Source organism: Oncorhynchus mykiss, chromosome 14, assembly GCF_057628025.1.
Source record: "Oncorhynchus mykiss isolate SJ-2025 chromosome 14, ASM5762802v1, whole genome shotgun sequence".
NCBI classification, from domain to species: Eukaryota; Metazoa; Chordata; class Actinopteri; order Salmoniformes; family Salmonidae; genus Oncorhynchus; species Oncorhynchus mykiss.
The window spans coordinates 6,882,027-6,905,309 of record NC_143035.1 but is presented as its reverse complement, the minus strand read 5'-3'; the positions used below and the strand labels follow the sequence as shown (position 1 = coordinate 6,905,309).

The following is a 23,283-nucleotide window of genomic DNA, read 5'->3' as shown; positions in this document are numbered from 1 at the left end:
GTTGGTTCTTACCCGATACATTGTGGCTCTCCTCAGATGGGCCATCCTTCCCTCCGCCCACCTGTCGTCATGGGAATGTCCATTCTCAAAGGTGCTGATCTTGAGTTGACCCATCTGTGACTTAGGGGAATGATAGATGGGGTTTCACTTTACATTAGTGCCTTTATTCCTGCATTGTTACACTGTACTCACCCTGTACTTAGGGTTACTGCTGTAATGGAAACTGTTAAAGATAATACGATTATTATCTGCTGTAATTAAGTCTGACCAAACTGATGACATGAAGCTGTGCAGTTCATTTTGGCAGGCTTGTTTTGAATCGAGAAAAACATTTCTAAAAACAAAACTTACTACTGCTGTAGTACTGCTCAGAGAATAACACACAAAGCTAAAGTGAAAAGTTTGAAAGAGGGGATCAAAAATCGAACCAAATGTAATTCACCCTTTTCCAGCTTCGAGATAAACAAAGTGGGAAATAGAAAGGGGGCACAGTGTGGGAGGTGACAGATGGGAAAATAGGAGGGAGGACAACAGAAGAAGGAATGGGAGGAGGGGGTGCATTAAAGGCTTGAATTACTTCAGATTTTTTTCCTGAAAAGAAAGAAAGGGGGAGGGGGTGTGAGAGAAAAACTCAAACAAATGTAAATCTAAGGTTCAGCACTGAAGTGATTTGTGAACGGAAGCAGTTCCGACAGTCACTACTAGCAACAGGACTGCATCGAAGACTGAAAACAAGCACAACAAAGAGAGAAAGAGGGAGGAAGGCAGGCCATAGGGAGGAAGACAGAGGGGGAAGATGGAGAGAAGTGGAGAACTGAGAAAGAGTGAGAGAAAAAGTCAAAACAAATGGATCAGGTTGTGTTTGTTGTTCTAAGGTTTATGTGATTTGTGAGGTGTAACTGAACCAGTTTCGACAGTCACTACTAGCAACAGGACTACTAAGAGAGCAGCAAGACTCAAAACAAGCACTACTAAGAGAGAGAAAGAGGGAGAAGTCGTGGAAAACAGGTTTGGCAAACCTGTGCCAGGCTATTGAAAAGAAACGACAAGCAAAAACAAGTCTCTCTTTCACTTAGTAAAATAACCCCGACTCACTTAAATGTATAATCACCCCATTTAACACAAAGTGAGAAAGAGAGAGAGAAAATAGGTTTGAGACTACAGGGGGTTTGCATGGTGCATTGAAGCTCTGCTTTCAGATGTATTTAATTAATACATCCATTTCATTAAAAAAAAATTCAATAAAATAAACAGAAAAGTTAAGAGTCTGTTGATTTGAATGTTTATTGTATTTGACATAACACAGGAAATGTACATTTACATTTGAATCAAAACAGTAGCCGGATCAAAACACTTGATCTTGATTCAAAACTTTGTTAAAGAAAAAGTCATTTCCACATCAGTTATTGTTTGTCAATATAACTAAGGAACAGAAAAATCCCTTTAAATCTGTGTTAACTTTAAGGCCTTGTTCTCCATTGCTCGCATATGGTGAAATGATTTATGACACATATATTTGTAAAACAATGTGTTAATCTAAACATTACATTCATATCTGTGATGCTACATATCAATAACACATTCATCATCAGATGCATTGAAACTTAACAAATAAAGCAATTAACAAAACATGACAACATGAACACATATTACATATTAAGTTAATACAAATGTTTGGATTTGGGGATTTTTTAGAAATTTGTTTTGGTTTTAGTGATGTAATCTGGCTCGGTTGTTTTATTCTTGAACTTTCCTGTCCCACCTCCTTTTTTGAAGAAAAGTCAGAAGTGTCTGCTACTATATAATTCCCAAATATTACCTTAGAAATACATAAACAATCAGAAACAGAAGAAGCAGGAAATCCTTAACCTTTTGACTACTGTGACCCTTGTCTGAGGGGTACTGAGGGATGGCATCTCAGTGTCATCAAGCCTACTGAGTACACCTGACACCAGACCGCAAATGCCACACCACAGACACTAACTGCCAAGATGAGGTCTTGCTCCGGAGTCAACGCATTTGCAATGGTGAAACTGCCTCAAATGACTTCCATAACAAAATAACACACTGCTTTTATGGGCTAAGCCGGGGGAAAATGGGTGCGAGTATGTGGAGTAATTAAATCTCAATTTCCGTACTCTTTAAGTTACTTATTTTGGGGTGAAACAACCTTTCACCTCAACCTTGCTAATTTAGACATGAACTTTCACACGACCTCTAACTAAGAATGAGGGAGGCAGAGTTCCAGAATTCCACATTTTCCAAGTCGTTTTTACGCGCCGACATCACCTCTGAGCCTGGATTTAGAAGGTTCCGCAATCAGCACCCCTGCCCACCTGTTCCAGCTATTGCACTGCTCTCCTCAAACCCCCTTCCTCAAAATCTTCCATCTTCTTCTGCTCTTCCTTCCTTCCCACCCGTTCCAACCCTGGACTGCTGTGTGTTCAGTGTTCAGTGTGCAGGCTATTAAGCAATGTCTATGGCTGGATTATAATGTATTAGGGTCGTTCCACCAATTAGGTGCCTTTTGAGTAATGCAACTTAGTGAAAAAAAAAAAAAACGTATTTCATCCATTTTAAGATTGTCATAAAGAGCACATGTTCAACTTAATTAAAAACATCCCCATCTCAAAAAAAATTATAGTAAGTAAGTGCCTATTAAAAGGAACAGGGTTGACAACTTCATCTTAAAAAAATCAGCCATAAATCACCTTGTGACCGGGGGAATGGAAGCTTGTGTGCAACAGGGAGGGGCAATTGTATGCAAGCTTAAAAAAAAAAAAAGATTCCCAAAAAATGATTCTAAATTGTCTCTCTCTATGGGCACCCTTTGCGGGGTCGGTTAAATGGATGCATCTGTTTTTCAAGGGAAATGGAGACTTTTCGACGTTAACACGGCGACATCTTAACTCCTCCACATTTACTGGACTGGTTCAGTCCAAAGAGGACCTCCCCCGACAGTTTCTTTCTTCCCATCAGGACCAGAAAGAAAGAAACGCCACTCAGGTGTTTCTTTTAAGCCCATTACATTAGATGCATCTATGGGTAACATGGTTGACATGTCATGCTCAACCAGCTACATTTTCCACAACAAAACACCAGAAAATGTCCAGAAAGAATAGAACCAGCTCATCTGTTTAATATATTTAAAAACAGGGTTGACTTTAAAATCAGGGACGGGTTTTTTTTCTCCGTAGCCTGATGACTCACACTAAATGATTCCGCTGCTATGTCGTTCCCTACATACTTTAGTATGAGACTGCCATCATTGAAGTCGTTTGTGGTGATGAGGGGCGTTGTAAGTCATCAGCATTTGGATCGCCGCTAAATGTTGGTAGCCAGGTATTTTACTTAAAATGAATCACTAATTACATGAAATAAATAATAATCTTCAGAAATTACTTTTAAATGGCACTTCTTTTAATATGACAGGCTTTTAAAATCAATATTTGTGCACTACTTAAAATATCTAAGGGATGCAAAAGGCACTCATTATGTGGAACGACCCAGTAGAGTAGACTGCTGATACCACAACCTAATAGATAGCAGGGTTGGGTTCAATTCAAATTGAATGCTGTCAATTCAGGAAGTTAACCAACATTCCAATTCAATCATTTAACCAAGGGCCTCAATTTTTTTTTTATGACTTCTCAATAAAATGAGAAGTAGACGTCTTTCAGTTGTTTTACTTAAATCACTTCCTGAACCCTGGTAGACAGATAAGACACCCATACCCTATTCTCGCTAATCACTGAAGATTATACCTTTTTGAAACTTGTATTCCTGAGATGGTCCCTAAAGTTTAAGTGAGAAAAATTGAAAGGTAGTGAGATATGTTTTGATATAACATTAGTGATTTTTCTTGCTGTGATGTACCTTTTAAGCTAACTAAACTAACCCTTGCCCCTAGTACAAAAACCCCACCCGCACAAAGCATACACGTGCTAAACATGGGTTCTATTCAGAAGGGTCCAATGTTAGGAACAAACATTTAGACAGGACTAAAACACATATGCTTCTCTGTCATGTAGAACAGGGAATCGATTTCTGTATTATTTTGTGAGTAAAATCTAAACATTGCACCCTCCTGAACAAACCCCAGGTGCTTCTCCCACCTGACTTCCTGTCTAATTGAAGTGGGACAGGAAGTACCCCAGGTCGTAGCGTGGAGGACAGTGCAGGCCTAGCCCCTGGCAGAGGGCGAGGAGGCGCTGGCGAGCGTTGGCGGCGTTGTGGGCGTCTCTCACCCCGACATTACAGAAGGGCTCCTCGTACTCCCCAGAGATCAATTCATCCTCCTCAGCCAGCTCGTTCAGCCACAGCGCCCCGTCCTGGTGCAGCCCTCGCAGGCGCTCAGGGCTGGCTGTGCTTCTCAGGGCCTGGAGGTGCTGGGACACCACAACCATCACCCCAGCAAAGTGGCCTCTGGCTGGGAGCGCCGTGGCCGAGGGCAGGCACGGACGCACCCCACAGGACACCATGAAGGCGGCCATCAGGATGTCCACGCCGTACAGCTGCTGGATCCAGTCGCGCAGGTAGAAGCCGCCCATGCGGGCGTTGATCTCGATGAGCCTCGGGCCCACCTCGGTCATCTTCAGCTCAACATTGAACACGCCGTCTTGCAGGCCGCAGCCCAGGCAGGCGTGGTGCGCCGCGCGAATCAGCTGAGCACGCTTGTCCGGCGCCAGTCCCGAGGGCATCTGGGAGGCCGTCTCGGTGAAAGCCGGAGCACGGGTGGGGCCATTGTCGGACACGAAAGCGCCCTCCAGTCGCCCCTCAAACAGGACCACATCCACGTCGTGCTCTGTGCCTCCCACGTACTCCATGAGGGTCATGGCGTTGCCCCAGCCCAGGCCAATGCCAGGGTAGTCTGTCTCCTCGCGGAGGTCCCCTCCGATCCTCTCAAAGTGTGCCAGGCTTTCCTCCAGAGAGCCCACCTTCCTCACGCCCACCGCCCCGGCCCCATACTCCAGCTTCATGACGGCAGGGAACCTCACCACCCCTACACTGGCCCCACCAGGCCCCTCCCCCCCCCCACTGGCTGCCTTCTCCAGATCCAGGGCGCTCTCCACATGGATACAGGGAACAGCATAGGAAGAAGGGGAGGGAGAAAGGAGGGGAGTGGAGGGCCGGAAAGTGCAGAAGGACAGTGAGAAGGACGAGGAGGCTGAGGCAGATGAAGAGGTAGGGGCGGTAGTGTCGGGTTTGCCCATTGCCTCATTGAAGAGATCCCCCCTGTCAAAATCGGCCATAGCTCTCATACTATCCCCTTCCATGTTCACCATGCCGTTGACCATACCGTTCTGCTGTCTTCCTCTCCTCTCACCTTCTCTAAACTCAACCAGGCCATCCGCCTGACCGGAGGGTTGCTCAACACTGGTCAGGTTAGTCCCAGTAGACTTCCGTAAGCCCAGAAGGTGCCTGTGGGTGCGGCTCTTCTCCTTCGCGATGCGGATGGCCTCTGGAGGAGGCCCCCTGAGCCCCAGCCTATCACAGACCAGAGACGTCAGCACCACGCAGTCATCCCAGAAACACACGCAGCCATCAGGGCGGAGCCCAGAGGACAACAGCCAATCACAAATGCGGGAGCAGTGCTGGTCGTCACGGCGGTGGTCGGGCAGGTCTGGCAGGGGCAGGAAGTGGTCGACCAGCTGGGAGGCGAAGTGGGCGGGGTCACAGTCCACAAGCAGGATCTGATTGGAGGGGAAGGAGTTGGTGAGGTCAGTTCAGCACATTAGCATAACTGGCTAACCAGTAACCATTAATGTGTCACTTAATCAGACTTTGCAATGCAGTAAAATGCACTTCTAAAATAGCGGAAAAGTCTGTTGCGGCAATCTATTCACTTTCATTAGTTCATTCCCCATGTAGACATTCACCTTGAGTTTGTACTTTTTGGCTGCTCCCCAAATGAACTTCTTACTGTGTCCTCCAGCTCCCACCACCAGCACAGTCTTCTCCTGCATCAGGTAGTACTGGGAGCGGAGGAGGGGGGTGAGGAGGAGGGTGCCCCTACTCCACCCATCTATCCCACTGTCACATCCCTCCAGCCCCATCCCTTGATCCGGGAAGGAGGAGCGGAGACAGAGGGAGGGGTGGAGGCCAAGGACAACAGGGCTGATGATGTAACCATCCATGGTGAAGAGGAGGTCTACGCCTAGGAGAGAGGGAGTAGAATAGAGGTAGAGAGAGCGAGAGAGAGAGAGAGAGAGAGGGAGTGGAATGGAGGTAGAGAGAGCGAGAGAGGGAGTGGAATGGAGGTAGAGAGAGAGAGAGTGGAATGGAGGTAGAGAGAGAGAGGGAGTGGAATGGAGGTAGAGAGAGAGAGGGAGTGGAATGGAAGTAGAGAGAGAGAGGGAGTGGAATGGAGGTAGAGAGAGAGAGGGAGTGGAATGGAGGTAGAGAGAGAGAGGGAGTGGAATGGAGGTAGAGAGAGAGAGGGAGTGGAATGGAGGTAGAGAGAGAGAGGGAGTGGAATGGAGGTAGAGAGAGAGGGAGTGGAATGGAGGTAGAGAGAGAGGGAGTGGAATGGAGGTAGAGAGAGACAGAGGGAGTGGAATGGAGGTAGAGAGAGAGAGGGAGTGGAATGGAAGTAGAGAGAGAGAGGGAGTGGAATGGAGGTAGAGAGAGAGAGGGAGTGGAATGGAGGTAGAGAGAGAGAGGGAGTGGAATGGAGGTAGAGAGAGAGAGGGAGTGGAATGGAGGTAGAGAGAGAGAGGGAGTGGAATGGAGGTAGAGAGAGAGAGGGAGTGGAATGGAGGTAGAGAGAGAGAGAGAGTGGAATGGAGGTAGAGAGAGAGAGAGAGTGGAATGGAGGTAGAGAGAGAGAGGGAGTGGAATGGAGGTAGAGAGAGAGAGGGAGTGGAATGGAGGTAGAGAGAGAGAGGGAGTGGAATGGAAGTAGAGAGGGAGTGGAATGGAGGTAGAGAGAGAGGGAGTGGAATGGAGGTAGAGAGAGAGAGGGAGTGGAATGGAGGTAGAGAGAGAGGGAGTGGAATGGAGGTAGAGAGAGAGGGAGTGGAATGGAGGTAGAGAGAGAGGGAGTGGAATGGAGGTAGAGAGAGAGAGGGAGTGGAATGGAGGTAGAGAGAGGGAGTGGAATGGAGGTAGAGAGAGATGGAGTGGAATGGAGGTAGAGAGAGACAGAGGGAGTGGAAGGGTCAGACAGCAGCTCAGGGAGACATAGGAGTGTTGACAGAGTGAGACTTGTGATGGTATAAGTAGACCTATGTTTCAGAGAGGCTTCGACATCAATCTGCAGTAATCTATATCAAGTCATAGATCAACTCAGACGGCTTCATGCTACATTAGAGGGAAAGCTTTTAGAAAGCAGTTAGACAACACACACACACACACCTATCATGTCGGTCTGGGCGCCCTCTCCACCACGCAGTTCCGCGGACATGCTTGACTCTGTTTCCATGACAACACGAAGGCAGGACAGGGCGGTGTCCGTTGCTAAGCGATGGAGAGAAGTTGCCATGGTAGGGTCAGTGAAACCGCACTCTAATAGGGTGGTCTCCAAGGACTGAGAGAGGGAGTGGCTGTGAGAGAGGGGGGTGTCGGACACACCCACTCTACACACCAACTGAGGGAGAGGGATAGAGAGCAAGAGAAAGAAGAGAGAAGTTAGTGAAAAGGTAATGGATTTTAAACATTGCAGTTAATGTATATGGTCTTTTACAGGAATTTGTCTCACATTCCCAAGTTAGACATTTACAGAGCTATATACATTCATATATATATACACAGATATACAGTGCCTTACGAAAGTATTCGGCCCCCTTGAACTTTGCGACCTTTTGCCCCATTTCAGGCTTCAAACATAAAGATATAAAACTGTATTTTTTTGTGAAGAATCAACAACAAGTGGGACACAATCATGAAGTGGAACGAAATTTTTTGGATATTTCAAACTTTTTTAACAAATCAAAAACTGAAAAATTGGGCGTGCAAAATTATTCAGCCCCCTTAAGTTAATATTTTGTAGCGCCACCTTTTGCTGCGATTATAGCTGTAAGTCGCTTGGGGTATGTTTCTATCCGTTTTGCACATCGAGAGACTGACATTTTTTCCCATTCCTCCTGCAAAACAGCTCGAGCTCAGTGAGGTTGGATGGAGAGCATTTGTGAACAGCAGTTTTCAGTTCTTTCCACAGATTCTCGATTGGATTCAGGTCTGGACTTTGACTTGGCCATTCTAACACCTGGGTATGTTTATTTTTGAACCATTCATTGTAGATTTTGCTTTATGTTTTGGATCATTGTCTTGTTGGAAGACAAATCTCCGTCCCAGTCTCAGGTCTTTTGCAGAGTCCATCAGGTTTTCTTCCAGAATGGTCCTGTATTTGGCTCCATCCATCTTCCCATCAATTTTAACCATCTTCCCTGTCCCTGCTGAAGAAAAGCAGGCCCAAACCATGATGCTGCCACCACCATGTTTGACAGTGGGGATGGTGTGTTCAGCTGTGTTGCTTTTACACCAAACATAACGTTTTGCATTGTTGCCAAAAAGTTCAATTTTGGTTTCATCTGACCAGAGCACTTCTTCCACATGTTTGGTGTGTCTCCCAGGTGGCTTGTGGCAAACTTTAAACGACACTTTTTATGGATATCTTTAAGAAATGGCTTTCTTCTTGCCACTCTTCCATAAAGGCCAGATTTGTGCAATATACGACTGATTGTTGTCCTATGGACAGAGTCTCCCACCTCAGCTGTAGATCTCTGCAGTTCATCCAGAGTGATCATGGGCCTCTTGGCTGCATCTCTGATCAGTCTTCTCCTTGTATGAGCTGAAAGTTTAGAGGGACGGCCAGGTCTTGGTAGATTTGCAGTGGTCTGATACTCCTTCCATTTCAATATTATCGCTTGCACAGTGCTCCTTGGGATGTTTAAAGCTTGGGAAATATTTTTGTATCCAAATCCGGCTTTAAACTTCTTCACAACAGTATCTCGGACCTGCCTGGTGTGTTCCTTGTTCTTCATGATGCTCTCTGCGCTTTTAACGGACCTCTGAGACTATCACAGTGCAGGTGCATTTATACGGAGACTTGATTACACACAGGTGGATTGTATTTATCATCATTAGTCATTTAGGTCAACATTGGATCATTCAGAGATCCTCACTGAACTTCTGGAGAGAGTTTGCTGCACTGAAAGTAAAGGGGCTGAATAATTTTGCACGCCCAATTTTTCAGTTTTTGATTTGTTAAAAAAGTTTGAAATATCCAATAAATGTCGTTCCACTTCATGATTGTGTCCCACTTGTTATTGATTCTTCACAAAAAAATACAGTTTTATATCTTTATGTTTGAAGCCTGAAATGTGGCAAAAGGTCACAAAGTTCAAGGGGGCCGAATACTTTCGCAAGGCACTGTATATACATATATAGCTATGTATATATCTCTGTAAATACACACGTACATACATACATCTATATATATACACACATATATCTCTATCTATACACACACACAAATACATATATATACACACACACGCTATAGGTTTACAGTATTGAGGGTCGATACAAATTGTGATGCACATAGTCAACATTTCATTTCTCTCTCCTACCTCGTTCTCTCTCGTTCTCTCTCTCTCTTTCGCTCACCTTGTAGAGGAGAGGCAGGTCCAGAGGTGAGCGACTTACGATGGCACACAGTCTGAAGGACAGGTCTGGAACCTGAGGCCTGCAGTCTGACACACACACACAACAACTACTACTTCACTATGATAACACCAAGAGGATGTGGTAATGGCCGTAGTACATCACATTGTACTAGAGTCCTTACAAGTCATGTGAGGATCACATTCAAATAATCATGAAAATAAGGTCCTTAAACCTCGAACTACCCCCATCTGTCCCAGACTCAAAGCCCTCACCGGTGTACTGTTCCCAGGTGCGGTCCTCTACCCGCGGCCCAGGCTTCAGTGGGGAGCAGTAGGCCTCCAGCAGCACTGCCTCTCCAGGGAGGAGCTGGGGCAGGAGATAACCTACCTTGGCCCAGACCTCATCCCTGTTGTTCCTGGACAGGTAGACAGGGGGTGAGGTTGCCTCGCCCACGAACGTCCCACCACTGCGCCTGAGCACCACCTATACACAAAGTGAAAGGAAAGCTTGAGGATTTGTGTACAGTTACACAAAGGCTGACTAAAATATCCTCTAAGAAACAGGACATACACTCTCAGATCCCTTCATATCCTCAGACTCCAGGAAAGAGTCCACCTTGTTTCGTACGGAGTTCATCCCTCCCTCCACCCCCTTTTCTAGGTGCACCACCTCCACCCCTCCTGTCCTGCCCTCCTCCAGTCCCATCTGTCCCGGGGGCAACAGTAAGGCCAGCGTCGGGGGGCAGTGGATCTTGGCCTTTTGCAGCAGAACCCTGGTGGTCAGAACATCCCCCCAGAATCGACACAGTGCGCCGGAACCTCCGCTTGGGCAGTCTGTCTCCCGGGTCACTTCCTCCTCAGCCCAAGGGTCACATGACAGGAAGTAGGTGACCTTGCGAGGGGGGTTGAAGTTGGAGAGGAAAGTGCGGCCTCCCAAGTCAAAGGTGACAGCCTTGTGGACCAGGAGGGAGGGGGAGGAGTGAGAGAGCCAGGAAGGAGAAAGACACAGGAGAGCATCTCCTAGACAGAAGAAGAGAGAAATGGGTGGGGTAGAGAGAGACCGAGGGGGGTGGGGTGTGTGAAAGGGGTGAACGAGAGAGAAAGACGGAGGGATAGAAGGAGCGGGTAATGGGGAAAGTGTGGTCGAGAGAAATTGGATTGGGTCAAGAGAGAGAGAGAGAGAGAGAGAGAGAGGAAGAGAGAGGAGAGGGGAAGGGAGGGAAGAGAGATTCTTGACCGGTCACAGCTTTCCATGAAAATATAGGAAAAGGTCAAAAGTCATAGAAGCCTGTCAACTAAAGTGTAAAGTGTTTTAGTCTGTTATTGGTCATAACAGAGACAAAGCAGGAAGGATAATTACTATTTATGTATAAATAGAGTAATGAAGGGCAGTGACAATCTCATTAAATGTCAACCTGCACTAGTGATCTTTTCCCTCAACCTTTTGGCCATCAGTCTAAAATTAGAGCCATCGCTGTTAGACTCAGAGCTTTTCTCTCTAGGGGGTGATTATGTTATTTTATAATGACACCAATGAATCCCATAAAAGGATTACCATTCCAACATTTCTTTTCCTGGCGATCTGGCAAGGCAAAGTTAAGGTCCATAGATGGTGAAGAAAGCCTTGTTCAAACTAACACCATTATGGGAGGCACTAAGGAACACTTGGAAGACCTCTTGGAAAACACTTTGGCACATACTTTGAAAGGAGGGGTGTATGTTTTAACTATTGCTCTGGCCAAATATGCTTTCACATTGAATTACTGTCAGACATCTACAGGTTAGCACAAACTGGTACAGGTTGGTATAAAGTACCAAATTATAAATATAACAGAGTGATTTACAGCCTGTTTGTACACATCGGTTGTGTTTCCTGTCTGGCTGCATTCTGCTAGCGTACCTGGGCTCCGTTGGCCTGCCTCCAACAGCAGAGAGAGGTAGGGGAGGGGGGATCCCAAAACACAGACACACAGCTCAGAGTGACTCATACCTAGAAGAGAAGGAAAACAGTACAACAGCCATTAGTGGCAAGGTCAAATTCCCCATGCATCAGTGCAGCCCTTCACTATGTAATAGAAAGTAGTTAATGAATGTTAGCCAATACAAAAGTTAGGTCCAAAAACAACCATATAGGGGCCAGCAAATATGGCAGAAGGTCATCTTAGCTCATTGAAGGACCCACAACCTTTTTGCTTACACCCCCAGAGTCCTCTGGCCCTTTCCCCTCTGCAAACACTAAATGGGTAGGAGATAGGGGCTAGGGTCTTGCCTAGGGGTTGTTTTTGGACCAGGTAAGAGTAAACGGAAACACACCTGTTCACCTAGTAGCCCATTGACATATAGTACTAAACTCACTTGGTCTGGGTGACTCTGTGCAGGTTAAGATCCAGTGTTTGTGATAGGTTCACCTGGCCTGGGGGCTTAACTCAGGTGGTTCAAACATTCAGAGCGTTGCAGATAGAAAGGTAAGGTCATAGAGCGGCCACAATTCCCATGTCATAGGGATTGTAATAAACAGCGTCCAGTGTCTTTCTAGCCTGGTACATTTCTATCTGCGTCATCCTGTACGTTTCAGCCGGGTGATCGTAGCCCGGGTCTCACCCTGTGGCAGGTCCTGTGTTTCAGGCAGGTCGATCTCCCTCAGAGCCTCTTGCAGGGTCTGGAACAGAGCCACCTCCTGGTTGGAGGACCATACCCTCGGTCCCCCAGTAGCACATCCTCCTGGAGAGGAGAGGCTGGGGACAACGGTGGTGGGGAGAGAGCTGAGAGAGAGCTGTGGGAGACAGGATGTCAGGAGAGACATAACATAAATGTTAAAAGGATACCTGTTGAGAGATGGAGACGGAGAAAGAGAAGGGGTCATCAAAGGGATTGTAAAATGAGGGAACAGATGGATGTTCAGGGAGAAAAGAGGACAAAGAGGACAAAATGGTGATCCTGAGCCAGAATAATGAGCCATTATAGCTTACTACTGATTTATAAACCATCTACAAATAACTACTTATAAACCATTTACAAATCCTCCATTAACTGTTTTTCCTTGATGTAAAACATGAATGTGTCTTACCAAACACTGTCTGAGAGGAACATGAATGTCAGAGTGCCACTGATACTGTTAAACACATGCCACTGGCAGCTGTGTGTGTACATCAAACCCATGTAGTAAACACACCCATTCATTCACACACACACACACACACACACACACACGCAAAGTTATGGATTTATTGACTTTAAACACACATTTATTCCACCAAAGCATTGACTGATTGATATGTCGACCAGAAAACACTAAGAGCTCTCTCTTCTGGTTATATGGGTATTAAGATAATCAAATCAGTTTTATTCTTGAACAGGGGAAAAAAAAAACTGTTTGAAGTTGATATTAATTTTTTATTTTTTTTTACAGAAAATTATATCTTAGAATCTGAGTTAGCTGACTAAATCATTAAACGTGCATTGTAAGAGTCTCCGTGGCTCTCTCTACTTCAATACCAGGTTGTGTGGGCGCTCAGATTAGATGCGATACATACTAACAAACCACATGCATTGTTATGCAAAACGATCACCTACACAGCAACGGCATTGTTTGGTGTGCAATCATGTGAGAACAATACACACGGTCCACTTGTTCTCTCCTTCAACTCTCGTCACCCTCTCTTTGTCCTCACTCCTCCTTCACCCCTCTCTCCCTCTGTTTGCCCATCACCAGATTTGTTTATTTACATTTAATTTTTGTATTTCTCTTCTAATGACCTAGACACCTGAAGGGTTTATAAACTCTGTTTAATTCCCACCATCGTATACTTGTAGAGCTCCAGTAGTTTGCTGCCTCAGAGTAATATCTTGTCAAAGAATGCCAAGGTTTTCAGTTTCACATACTGTATAAGACATTCAATGAAACTATAAATACTTATTGGCACCGTAGAAAATACAGCCCCACCTCTCGCTCAGCATTACTTGCACTGTAACCTATGTAAATCAAACTTGACACTCTAAATTTAACACGATACGCACAGACCCTCAGACACTTTCTCTCACACACAGACAACAGGCAGAACTGTAACGGTTCCCGAGATTAACAGTCGCAGCTGTTTCCCTCCAATCTCTCTCTATTCCTCTCATTCTCTCAGCAGCCTCGCTCCGTTACACCTAGTCCTTCAGGGTCTGCCACCCTGTCTTAGTCTCTTTCATTCCCCACTGTATCAGCGATTCCCTCACAGGCATTACTGTTAAATATAAAATGTCTAACTTGTATTTCAACACATACATGTTGCACTCAATTGCATTTGCATGCTAAATACTGCAAAAACTATTGAAACAACTTCTAAAATGTAATAAAAATGCAGAGCAAGAAGAAGCAGACCTTTTATCATGCAATAACATACAACAACTATCATGTTCCCACAATTATAGGAGAAACTTTGGAGAAAAGCTAAAAGAACACTTCCTTAAAATAGAAACATTGAAAGCCTGCAGATATAACCTCACATCAATGTCCATGCAACAACTCTCCTGATTAAACTCACCATAGTGTCTGCAGTGACCAAGTGGCAACCTGGAAATGACAGAAAGAGAAAGAAAGTGAGAGGGTAAGGTAAGAGAGGGAGGGGAGGGAGGGAGCAAGCTGGAAAGGGCCAGAGGAGGGAGGGGGACAGAAAGAGGAAAAGTGGAGCATACGCATAGCAGAGAAGAAGAGTAGAAGTAAAAACACAACAGATGACATGCTATAAAACCTGTCTGTTTTCTTGTGTAACATATTGTAAAAAGTCCATGTGAGCCTAATAAATCTAAGTGGCAGTATTATTAGTATGACCTGTAGGCTATTTATAAACACAAACACATTGTGAGAGCCAAGGCACTTCCATAGACCTTGGATATCACAGGAATACCAACCTGTTGTTCTGTTGTGATACCCTGCCATGCAAATGATGCGACGGATGTTACATCCTCAATTACATGTCAATACTTATTGGCGTAGTCGGCAACTTAAGTGGGCAAGTTCACTTTCCATCGTTCAATCCCTTTCCGTCATTGAAGTCAATACAATCATCTCAGAAAGAACAATGGTAAATCCCTTGTACACCAAACACATTACACAGACATTATAGGCTACCCTTTTTCAACCCTGGTTAGGGCTGTGGTGGTCATGAAATTGTGTCAGCCGGTAACTGTCGGTCTCACGGTAATTGACTGTTAATAAACATAAACACGCCGAGCATCTCTGGGCTTCCCACGCATCGCCAACAAGCCACTGATGCAGACCTTTGGAACATTTACTTTTTTTTATTACTTTAAGTCTAATAAAACCATTTAATATAGCCTACACTATAACAATAAATCCATTATTTATTTAAGGCAGGTCTGAAGAAACATTATGATATGTAGAAAATGTAGCCTATTTCAGAAGAACAAAATAGCATATTCTGAGTCATCCTTATGTATTTTTATTGAACCAAATGTCGACCGCATTATCTACCAAGGGAATTCTCTTCGATTATAATCACAGCCGTATATATTCCCCCACAAGCAGACACATCGATGGCCCTGAACAAACTTTATTTGACTCTATGCAAACTGGAAACCACATATCCTGAGGCTGCATTCATTGTAGCTGGGGATTTTAACAAGGCTAATCTGAAAACAAGACTCCCTAAATTGCGCAACCAGGGCTGGTAAAACCCTGGATCATTGTTATTCTAACTTCCGCGATGCATATAAGGCCCTCCCCCGCCCTCCTTTCGGAAAAGCTGACCACGACTCCATTTTGTTGCTTCCAGCCTACAGACAGAGACTAAAACAAGAAGCTCCCGCACTCAGGTCTGTTCAACGCTGGTCCGACCAATCTGATTCCACGCTTCAAGACTGCTTTGATCACGTGGATTGGGATATTTTCCGCATTGCGTCCAACAACAACATTGACGAATACTCTGATTCGGTGAGCGAGTTCATTAGAAAGTGCATTGGCGATGTCGTACCCACAGCAACTATTAAAACATTCCCAAACTAGAAACCGTGGATTGATGGCAGCATTCGCACGAAACTGAAAGTGCGAGCCACTGCTTTTAACCAGGGCAAGGTGACCGGAAACATGACAAAATACAAACAGTGTAGCTATTCTCTCCGCAAGGCAATCAAACAAGCTAAGTGTCAGTATAGAGACAAAGTAGTCGCAATTCAACGGCTCAGACACAAGAGTTATGTGGCAGGGTCTACAGTCAATCACGGATTACAAAAAGAAAACCAGCCCCGTCGCGAACCAGGATGTCTTGCTCCCAGACAGACTAAATAAGTTTTGTGCCCGCTTTGAGGACAATAGAGTGCCACTGACACGGCCCGCTACCAAAACCTTCGGACTCTCCTTCACTGCAGCCGAGGTGAGTAAAACATTTAAACGAGTTAACCCTCGCAAGGCTGCAGGCCCAGACGGCATTCCCAGCCGCGTCCTCAGAGGATGCGCAGACCAGCTTGCTGGTGTGTTTACGGACATATTCAATCATTCCTTATCCCAGTCTGCTGTTCCCACATGCGTCAAGAGGGCCACCATTGTCCCTGTTCCCAAGAAAGCTAAGGTAACTGAGTTAAACGACTACCGCCCTGTAGCACTCCAATTTTCTTACCGCTCAAATAGGTCCACAGACGACGCAATCGCAACCACACTGCCCTAACCCATCTGGACAAGAGGAATACCTATGTGAGAATGCTGTTCATCGACTACAGCTCAGCATTTAACACCATAGTACCCTCCAAATTCGTCATCAAGCTTGAGACCCTGGGTCTCGACCCCGCCCTGTGCAACTGGGTACTGGACTTCCTGACGGGCTGCCCCCAGGTGGTGAGGGTAGGTAACAACATCTCCACCCCGCTGATCCTCAACACTGGGGCCCCATAAGGGTGCGTTCTGAGGCCTCTTCTGTACTCCCTGTTCACCCACGACTGCATGGCCATGCACGCCTCCAACTCAAACATCAAGTTTGCGGACGACACTACAATGGTAGGATTGATTACCAACAACGACGAGACGGCCTACAGGGAGGAGGTGAAGGCCCTCGGAGTGTGGTGTCAAGAAAATTACCTCACACTCAACGTCAACAAAACAAAGGAGATGATTGTGGACTTCAGGAAACAGCAAAGGGAGCACCCCCCTATCCACATCGACGGGACAGTAGTGGAGAGGGTAGTAAGTTTTAAGTTCCTCGGCGTACACATCACGGACAAACTGAATTGGTCCACCCACACAGACAGCGTTGTGAAGAAGGCGCAGCAGCGCCTCTTCAACCTCAGGAGGCTGAAGAAATTTGGCTTGTCACCAAAAGCACTCACAAACTTCTACAGATGAACAATCGAGAGCATCCTGTCGGGCTGTATCACCACCTGGTACGGCAACTGCTCCGCCCACAACCGTAAGGCTCTCCAGAGGGTAGTGAGGTCTGCACAACGCATCACCGGGGGCAAACTACCTGCCCTCCAGGACACCTACACCACCCGATGTCACAGGAAGGCCATAAAGATCATCAAGGACAACAACCACCCGAGCCACTGCCTGTTCACTCCGCTATCATCCAGAAGGCGAGGTCAGTATAGGTGCATCAAAGCAGGGACCGAGAGACTGTTAAACAGCCACCACTAACATTGAGTGGCTGCTGCCAACATACTGACTCAACTCCAGCCACTTTAATAATGGAAATTGATGTAAAAATATATCACTAGCCACTTTAAACAATGCTACTTAATAAAATGTTTACATACCCTACATTACTCATCTCATATGTATATACTGTACTCGATACCATCTACTGCATCTTGCCTATGCCGTTCTGTACCATCACTCATTCATATATCGTTATGTACATATTATTTATCCCTTTACACTTGTGTGTATAAGGTAATAGTTGTGGAATTAGGAATTAGTTAGGTTAGATTACGCGTTGGTTATTACTGCATTGTCGGAACTAGAAGCACAAGCATTTCGCTACACTCGCATTAACATCTGCTAACCATGTGTATGTGACAAATACAATTTGATTTAACTAGGCAAGTCAGTTAGGAACAAATTTTTATTTACAATGATGGCCTACCCTGGCAAACCCGGACGACGCTGGGCCAATTGCGCCGCCATATGGGACTCCCAATCACGGCCGGATGTGATGCAGCCTAGATTCGAACCAGAGACCGCAGTGAAGCCTCTTGTACTGAGATGCAGTGCCTTAGACCGCTGAACACACTTCCTCAGCCTCTCATTCACAATTTTACAAGCACTTAATAGTCTCATCCATCAGACTATTCTCAATTTAATCTGGTCTTTACATATAGCCTACGGCAATACAGCGCCTTTCACAATAATTCACACCCCTTGACTTTTTCCACATTTTGTTGTGTTATAGCCTGAATTTAAAATGAAATAAATTAAGATCGTGTTCATGGCCTACACAAAATACTCCATAATGTCAAAGTGAAATTAAGTTTATAGAAATGTTTACAAATGAAAAGCTGAAATGTATTGAGCACAGGAGGTTGGTGGCACCTTACTTGGAGAGAATAGGCTTGTGGTAATGGCTGGAGCGGAATAGTATCAAATGCATCAATCACATGGTTTCCATTATGAGCTGTTCCGCCCTCAGAAGCCTCCACTGGTCTTGAGTCAATAAGTATTCAACCCATTTGTTTTGATGATTTTTGTACAACGCAACTCAGACCAGAACATACCGGACCTATTTTTCTCTCCATATCCCCGGATTTCAACCCACAAGCTCTGGACATTTACACCTGGATCTCGCAGCTAGCACGCTGCTATCCGTGTGACTATTGGCTTACGTCGATCCCGGAGCAAACATCAATTATTCCGGAGCTAGCCAGCTGAAGAGTTTCATCAGCCACTCCTGGGCTACAATCACCTATCCGGACCCGTTTTACTGCCGATGGGGAGCCCCACCGGGCCTTCACGACTGGACTACCGACGTTATCTGCCCGAGGGAGTTATCCAACTGGCCCCTCTGTCACGACGTTACCTGAACGCCCATCTGCGGTCCGCTAATCGTTAGCTGTCTTATCGGCTGCTGTCTGAATAGGTCTATCGGACAATTTTTCTTGGGTCACTATAACTATATCTATTTTGCCAATTGGATTAGTCCCCTCTACCACACGGAACCCCACTAATCTACCGACGGAAACGCAAGAGGTGGCTAAAAACAGACCTCGATCTGATGGCCTGCTACCGATGGCCCGGCTAGTTGTCTGAATCACCGTGACCCCAACCAACCTCACTACTCACTGGACCCTTATGATCATTCGATGAAGCATGCCTCTCCTTAATGTCAATATGCCTTGTCCATTGCTGTTCTGGTTAGTGTTTATTGGATTATTTCACTGTAGAGCCTCTAGCCCTGCTCATTATACCTTATCCAAGCTTTCAGTTCCACCACCCACACATGCGATGACATCACCTGGTTTCAATTATGTTTCTAGAGACAATATCTCTCTCATCATCACTCAATACCTAGGTTTACCTCCACTGTATTCACATGCTACCATACCTTTGTCTGTACATTATACCTTGAAGCTTTTTATCGCCCCCAGAAACGTCCTTTTGATCTCTGTTCCAGACGTTCTAGACGACCAATTCTCATAGCTTTTAGCCGTACCTTTATCCTACCCCTCTGGTCCTCAGGTGATGTAGAGGTGAATCCAGGCCCTGCAGTGCATAGCTCCACTCCTATTCCCCAGGCGCTCTCTTTTGATGACTTCTGTAACCATAATACCCTTGGTTTCATGCATGTTAACATTAGAAGCCTCCTCCCCAAGTTTGTTTTATTCACTGCATTAGCTCACTCTGCCAACCCGCATGTTCTAGACGTATCTGAATCTTGGCTTAGGAAGACCACCAACAATTCTGAAATGTTCATCACTAACTACAACATTTTCAGACAAGATAGAACGGCCAAAGGGGGCGGTGTTTCAATCTACTGCAAAGATAGCCTGAAAGTTCTGTTCTACTATCCAGGTCTGTACCCAAACAATTCAACTTCTACTTTTAAAAATCCACCTCTCTAAAAACAAGTCTCCCACCGTTGCCGACTGCTATAGACCACCCTCTGCCCCCAGCTGTGCTCTGGACACCATATGTGAACTGATTGCCCCCCATCTATCTTCAGAGCTCGTGCTGCTAGGCGACCTAAACTGGAACATGCTTAACACCCCAGCCATCCTACAATCTAAGCTTGATGCCCTCAATCTCACACAAATGATCAATGAACCTACCAGGTACCACCCCAAAGCCATAAACACGGGCACCCTCATAGATATCATCCTAACCAACTTTCCCTCTAAATACACCTCTGCTGTTTTCAACCAAGACCTCAGCGATCACTGCCTCATTGCCTGCATCCGTAATGTGTCAGCGGTCAAACGACCTCCACTCATCACTGTCAAACGCTCCCTGAAACACTTCAGTGAGCAGGCCTTTCTAATCGACCTGGCCGGGGTATCCTAGAAGGATATTGATCTCATCCCGTCAGTAGAGGATGCGTGGTTATTTAAAAAAAAGCCTTCCTCACCATCTTAAATAAGCATGCCCCATTCAAGAAATTTAGAACCAGGAACAGATATAGCCCTTGGTTCTCCCCAGAACTGACTGCCCTTAACCAACACAAAAACATCCTATGGCGTTCTGCATTAGCATCGAACAGCCCTCGTGATATTCAACTTTTCAGGGAAGCTAGAAACCAATATACACAGGCAGTTAGAAAAGCCAAGGTTAGCTTTTTCAAGCAGAAATTTGCTTCCTGCAACACAAACTCAAAAAAGTTCTGGGACACTGTAAAGTGGAGAATGGAGAATAAGAACACCACCTCCCAGTTTCCCACTGCACCGAGGATAGGAAACTGTCACCACCGATAAATCCACTATAATTGAACATTTCAACAAGCATTTTTCTACGGATGGCCATGCACTGCACCCCCCACAGCAACTCGCCCAAGCCTTCCCCATTTCTCCTTCTCCCAAATCCAGTCAGCTGATGTTCTGAAAGAGCTGCAAAATCTGGACCCCTACAAATCAACCGGGCTAGACAATCTGGACCCTTTCTTTCAAAAATTATCTGCTGAAATTGTTGCAACCCCTATTACTAGCCTGTTCAACCTCTTTCGTGTCGTCTGATATTCCCAAAGATTGGAAAGCAGCTGCGGTCATCCCCCTCTTCAAAGGGGGGGGGCACTCTTGACCCAAACTGCTACAGACCTATATCTATCCTACCCTGCCTTTCTAAGGTCTTCAAAAGCCAAGTCAACAAACAGATTACCGACTATTTCGAATCCCACCATACCTTCTCCGCTATGCAATCTGGTTTCAGAGCTGGTCATGGGTGCACCTCAGCCACGCTCAAGGTCCTAAACGATGTCATAACTGCCTTCGATTAGAAACAATACTGTCAAGCCGTATTCATTGACTTGGCCAAGGCTTTCAACTCTGTCAATCACCACATCCTCATTGGCAGACTCAACAGCCTTGGTTTCTCAAATGATTGCCTCGCCTGGTTCACCAACTACTTCTCTAATAGAGTTCAGTGTGTCAAATCGGAGGGCCTGTTGTCCGGGCGCCTGGCAGTCTCTATGGGGGTGCCACAGGGTTCAATTCTTGGACCGACTCTCTTCTCTGTATACATCAATGATGTCGCTCTTGCTGCTGGTGGGTCTCTGATCCACCTCTAAGCAGACGATACCATTCTGTATACTTCTGGCCCTTCTTTGGACACTGTGTTAACAACCCTCCAGGCGAGCTTCAATGACATACAACTCTCCTTCCGTGGCCTCCAATTGCTCTTAAATACAAGTAAAACTAAATGCATGCTCTTCAACCGATCGCTACCTGCACCTGCCCGCCCGTCCAACATCACTACTCTGAACGGTTCTGACTTAGAATATGTGGACAACTACAAATACCTAGGTGTCTGGTTAGACTGTAAACACTCCTTCCAGACTCACATCAAACATCTCCAATCCAAAGTTAAATCTAGAATTGGCTTCCTATTTCGCAACAAAGAATCCTTCACTCATGCTGCCAAACATACCCTTGTAAAACTGACCATCCTACCGATCCTCGACTTCGGCGATGTCATTTACAAAATAGCCGGCAATACCCTACTCAATAATTTGGATGCAGTCTATCAAAGTGCCATCCGTTTTGTCACCAAAGCCCCAAACACTACCCACAACTGCAACCTGTACGCTCTCATTGGCTGGCCCTCGCTTCATACTCGTCGCCAAACCCACTGGCTCCAGGTCATCTACAAGACCCTGCTAGGTAAAGTCCCCCCTTATCTCAGCTCGCTGGTCACCATAGCAGCACCCACCTGTAGCACGCGCTCCAGCAGTTATATCTCTCTGGTCACCCCCAAAACCAATTGTTCCTTTGGCCGCCTCTCCTTCCAGTTCTCTGCTGCCAATGACTGGAACGAACTATAAAAATCTCTGAAACTGGAAACACTAATCTCCCTCACTAGCTTTAAGCACCAGCTGTCAGAGCAGCTCAGATTACTGCACCTGGACATAGCCCATCTATAATTTAGCCCAAACAACTACCTCTCCCCCTACTGTATTTATTTATTTAGCTCCTTTGCACCCCATTATTTCTCTCTACCTTGCACATTCTTCCACTGCAAATCTACCATTCCAGTGTTTTAGTTGCTATATTGTTTTTTCTTCACCACCATGGCCTTTTTTTTCCCTTCACCTCCCTTATCTCACCTAATTTGCTCACATTGTATATAGACTTATTTTTTGACTGTATGTTTGTTTTAATCCATGTTTAACTCTGTGTTGTTGTATGTGTCGAACTGCTTTGCTTTATCTTGGCCAGGTCGCAATTGTAAATGAGAACTTGTTCTCAACTTACCTACATGGTTAAATAAAGGTGAACTATTTTATTTTTTAAATAATGCCTAAATAACTTCAGGAGTAAAAATGTGCTTTTACAAGTCACATAAGTTGCATGGATAATGTGCAATAATAGTGTTTAACATGATTTTATAATGACTACCTCATCTCTGCACCCCAAACATTAAATTATCTGTAAAGTCCCTCAGTCGAGCAGTGAATTTCAAACACAGAGTCAACCGCAAAGACAAGAGAGGTTTTCCAATGCCTTGCAAAGAAGGACACCTATTGGTAGATAGGCAATAAAAAAGCAGACATTGAATATCTCTTTGAGCATGGTGAAGTTATTAATTACACTTTGGATGGTGTATCAATACACCCAGTCACTACAAAGATACAGGCGTCCTTCCTAACTCAGTTGCCGGAGAGGAAGGACACCGCTCAGGGATTTCAACATGAGGTCAATGGTGACTTTAAAACAGTTAGCGAATTTAATGGCTGTGACAGGAGAAAACTGAAGATGGATCAACAACATTGTAGTTACTCCACAGTACTAACGTAAACGAGTGTGAAAAATACGTTTGTATATCACGTGTCAAACTCATTCCACGGAGGACTGAGTGTCTCTGGGTTTTCGATCGTCCTTTATACTTGATTGATGAATTAAGGTCACTAACTAGTAAGGAACTCCCTTCCCCTTGTTGTCTAGGGCTTAATTGAAAGGCAAAACCGAAAACCAGCACTCTAGTCTAGGCCCTCCATGGAATGAGTTTGACACCCCTGCTGTACAGAATTAAAATATTCCA

The 23,283-nt window shown here is 45.4% G+C and overlaps 1 protein-coding gene across 2 annotated transcripts; it reads right to left on the bottom strand.

Annotated features, from left to right (window-relative positions):
- Positions 1 to 1,266: 1,266 nt before the first annotated feature.
- LOC110488634 (carnosine synthase 1) lies at positions 1,267 to 17,006 on the bottom strand. 2 transcript variants are annotated; one of them, XM_036942748.2, is made up of 9 exons: positions 14,138 to 17,006; positions 12,210 to 12,381; positions 11,509 to 11,598; positions 10,180 to 10,628; positions 9,882 to 10,092; positions 9,610 to 9,695; positions 7,357 to 7,588; positions 5,880 to 6,157; positions 1,267 to 5,693 (listed from the first exon to the last, which is right to left on the bottom strand). In XM_036942748.2, exons 1-9 carry the CDS (start codon positions 14,138 to 14,140, stop codon positions 4,128 to 4,130), a joined length of 3,087 nt encoding a protein of 1,028 aa, XP_036798643.2. In that variant the 5' UTR covers positions 14,141 to 17,006; the 3' UTR covers positions 1,267 to 4,127. The 2 variants fall into 2 exon arrangements, with proteins under 2 accessions (XP_036798643.2, XP_036798644.2); XM_036942749.2 differs by having other exon boundaries at positions 11,964 to 12,381; positions 14,138 to 14,194.
- Positions 17,007 to 23,283: the final 6,277 nt, after the last annotated feature.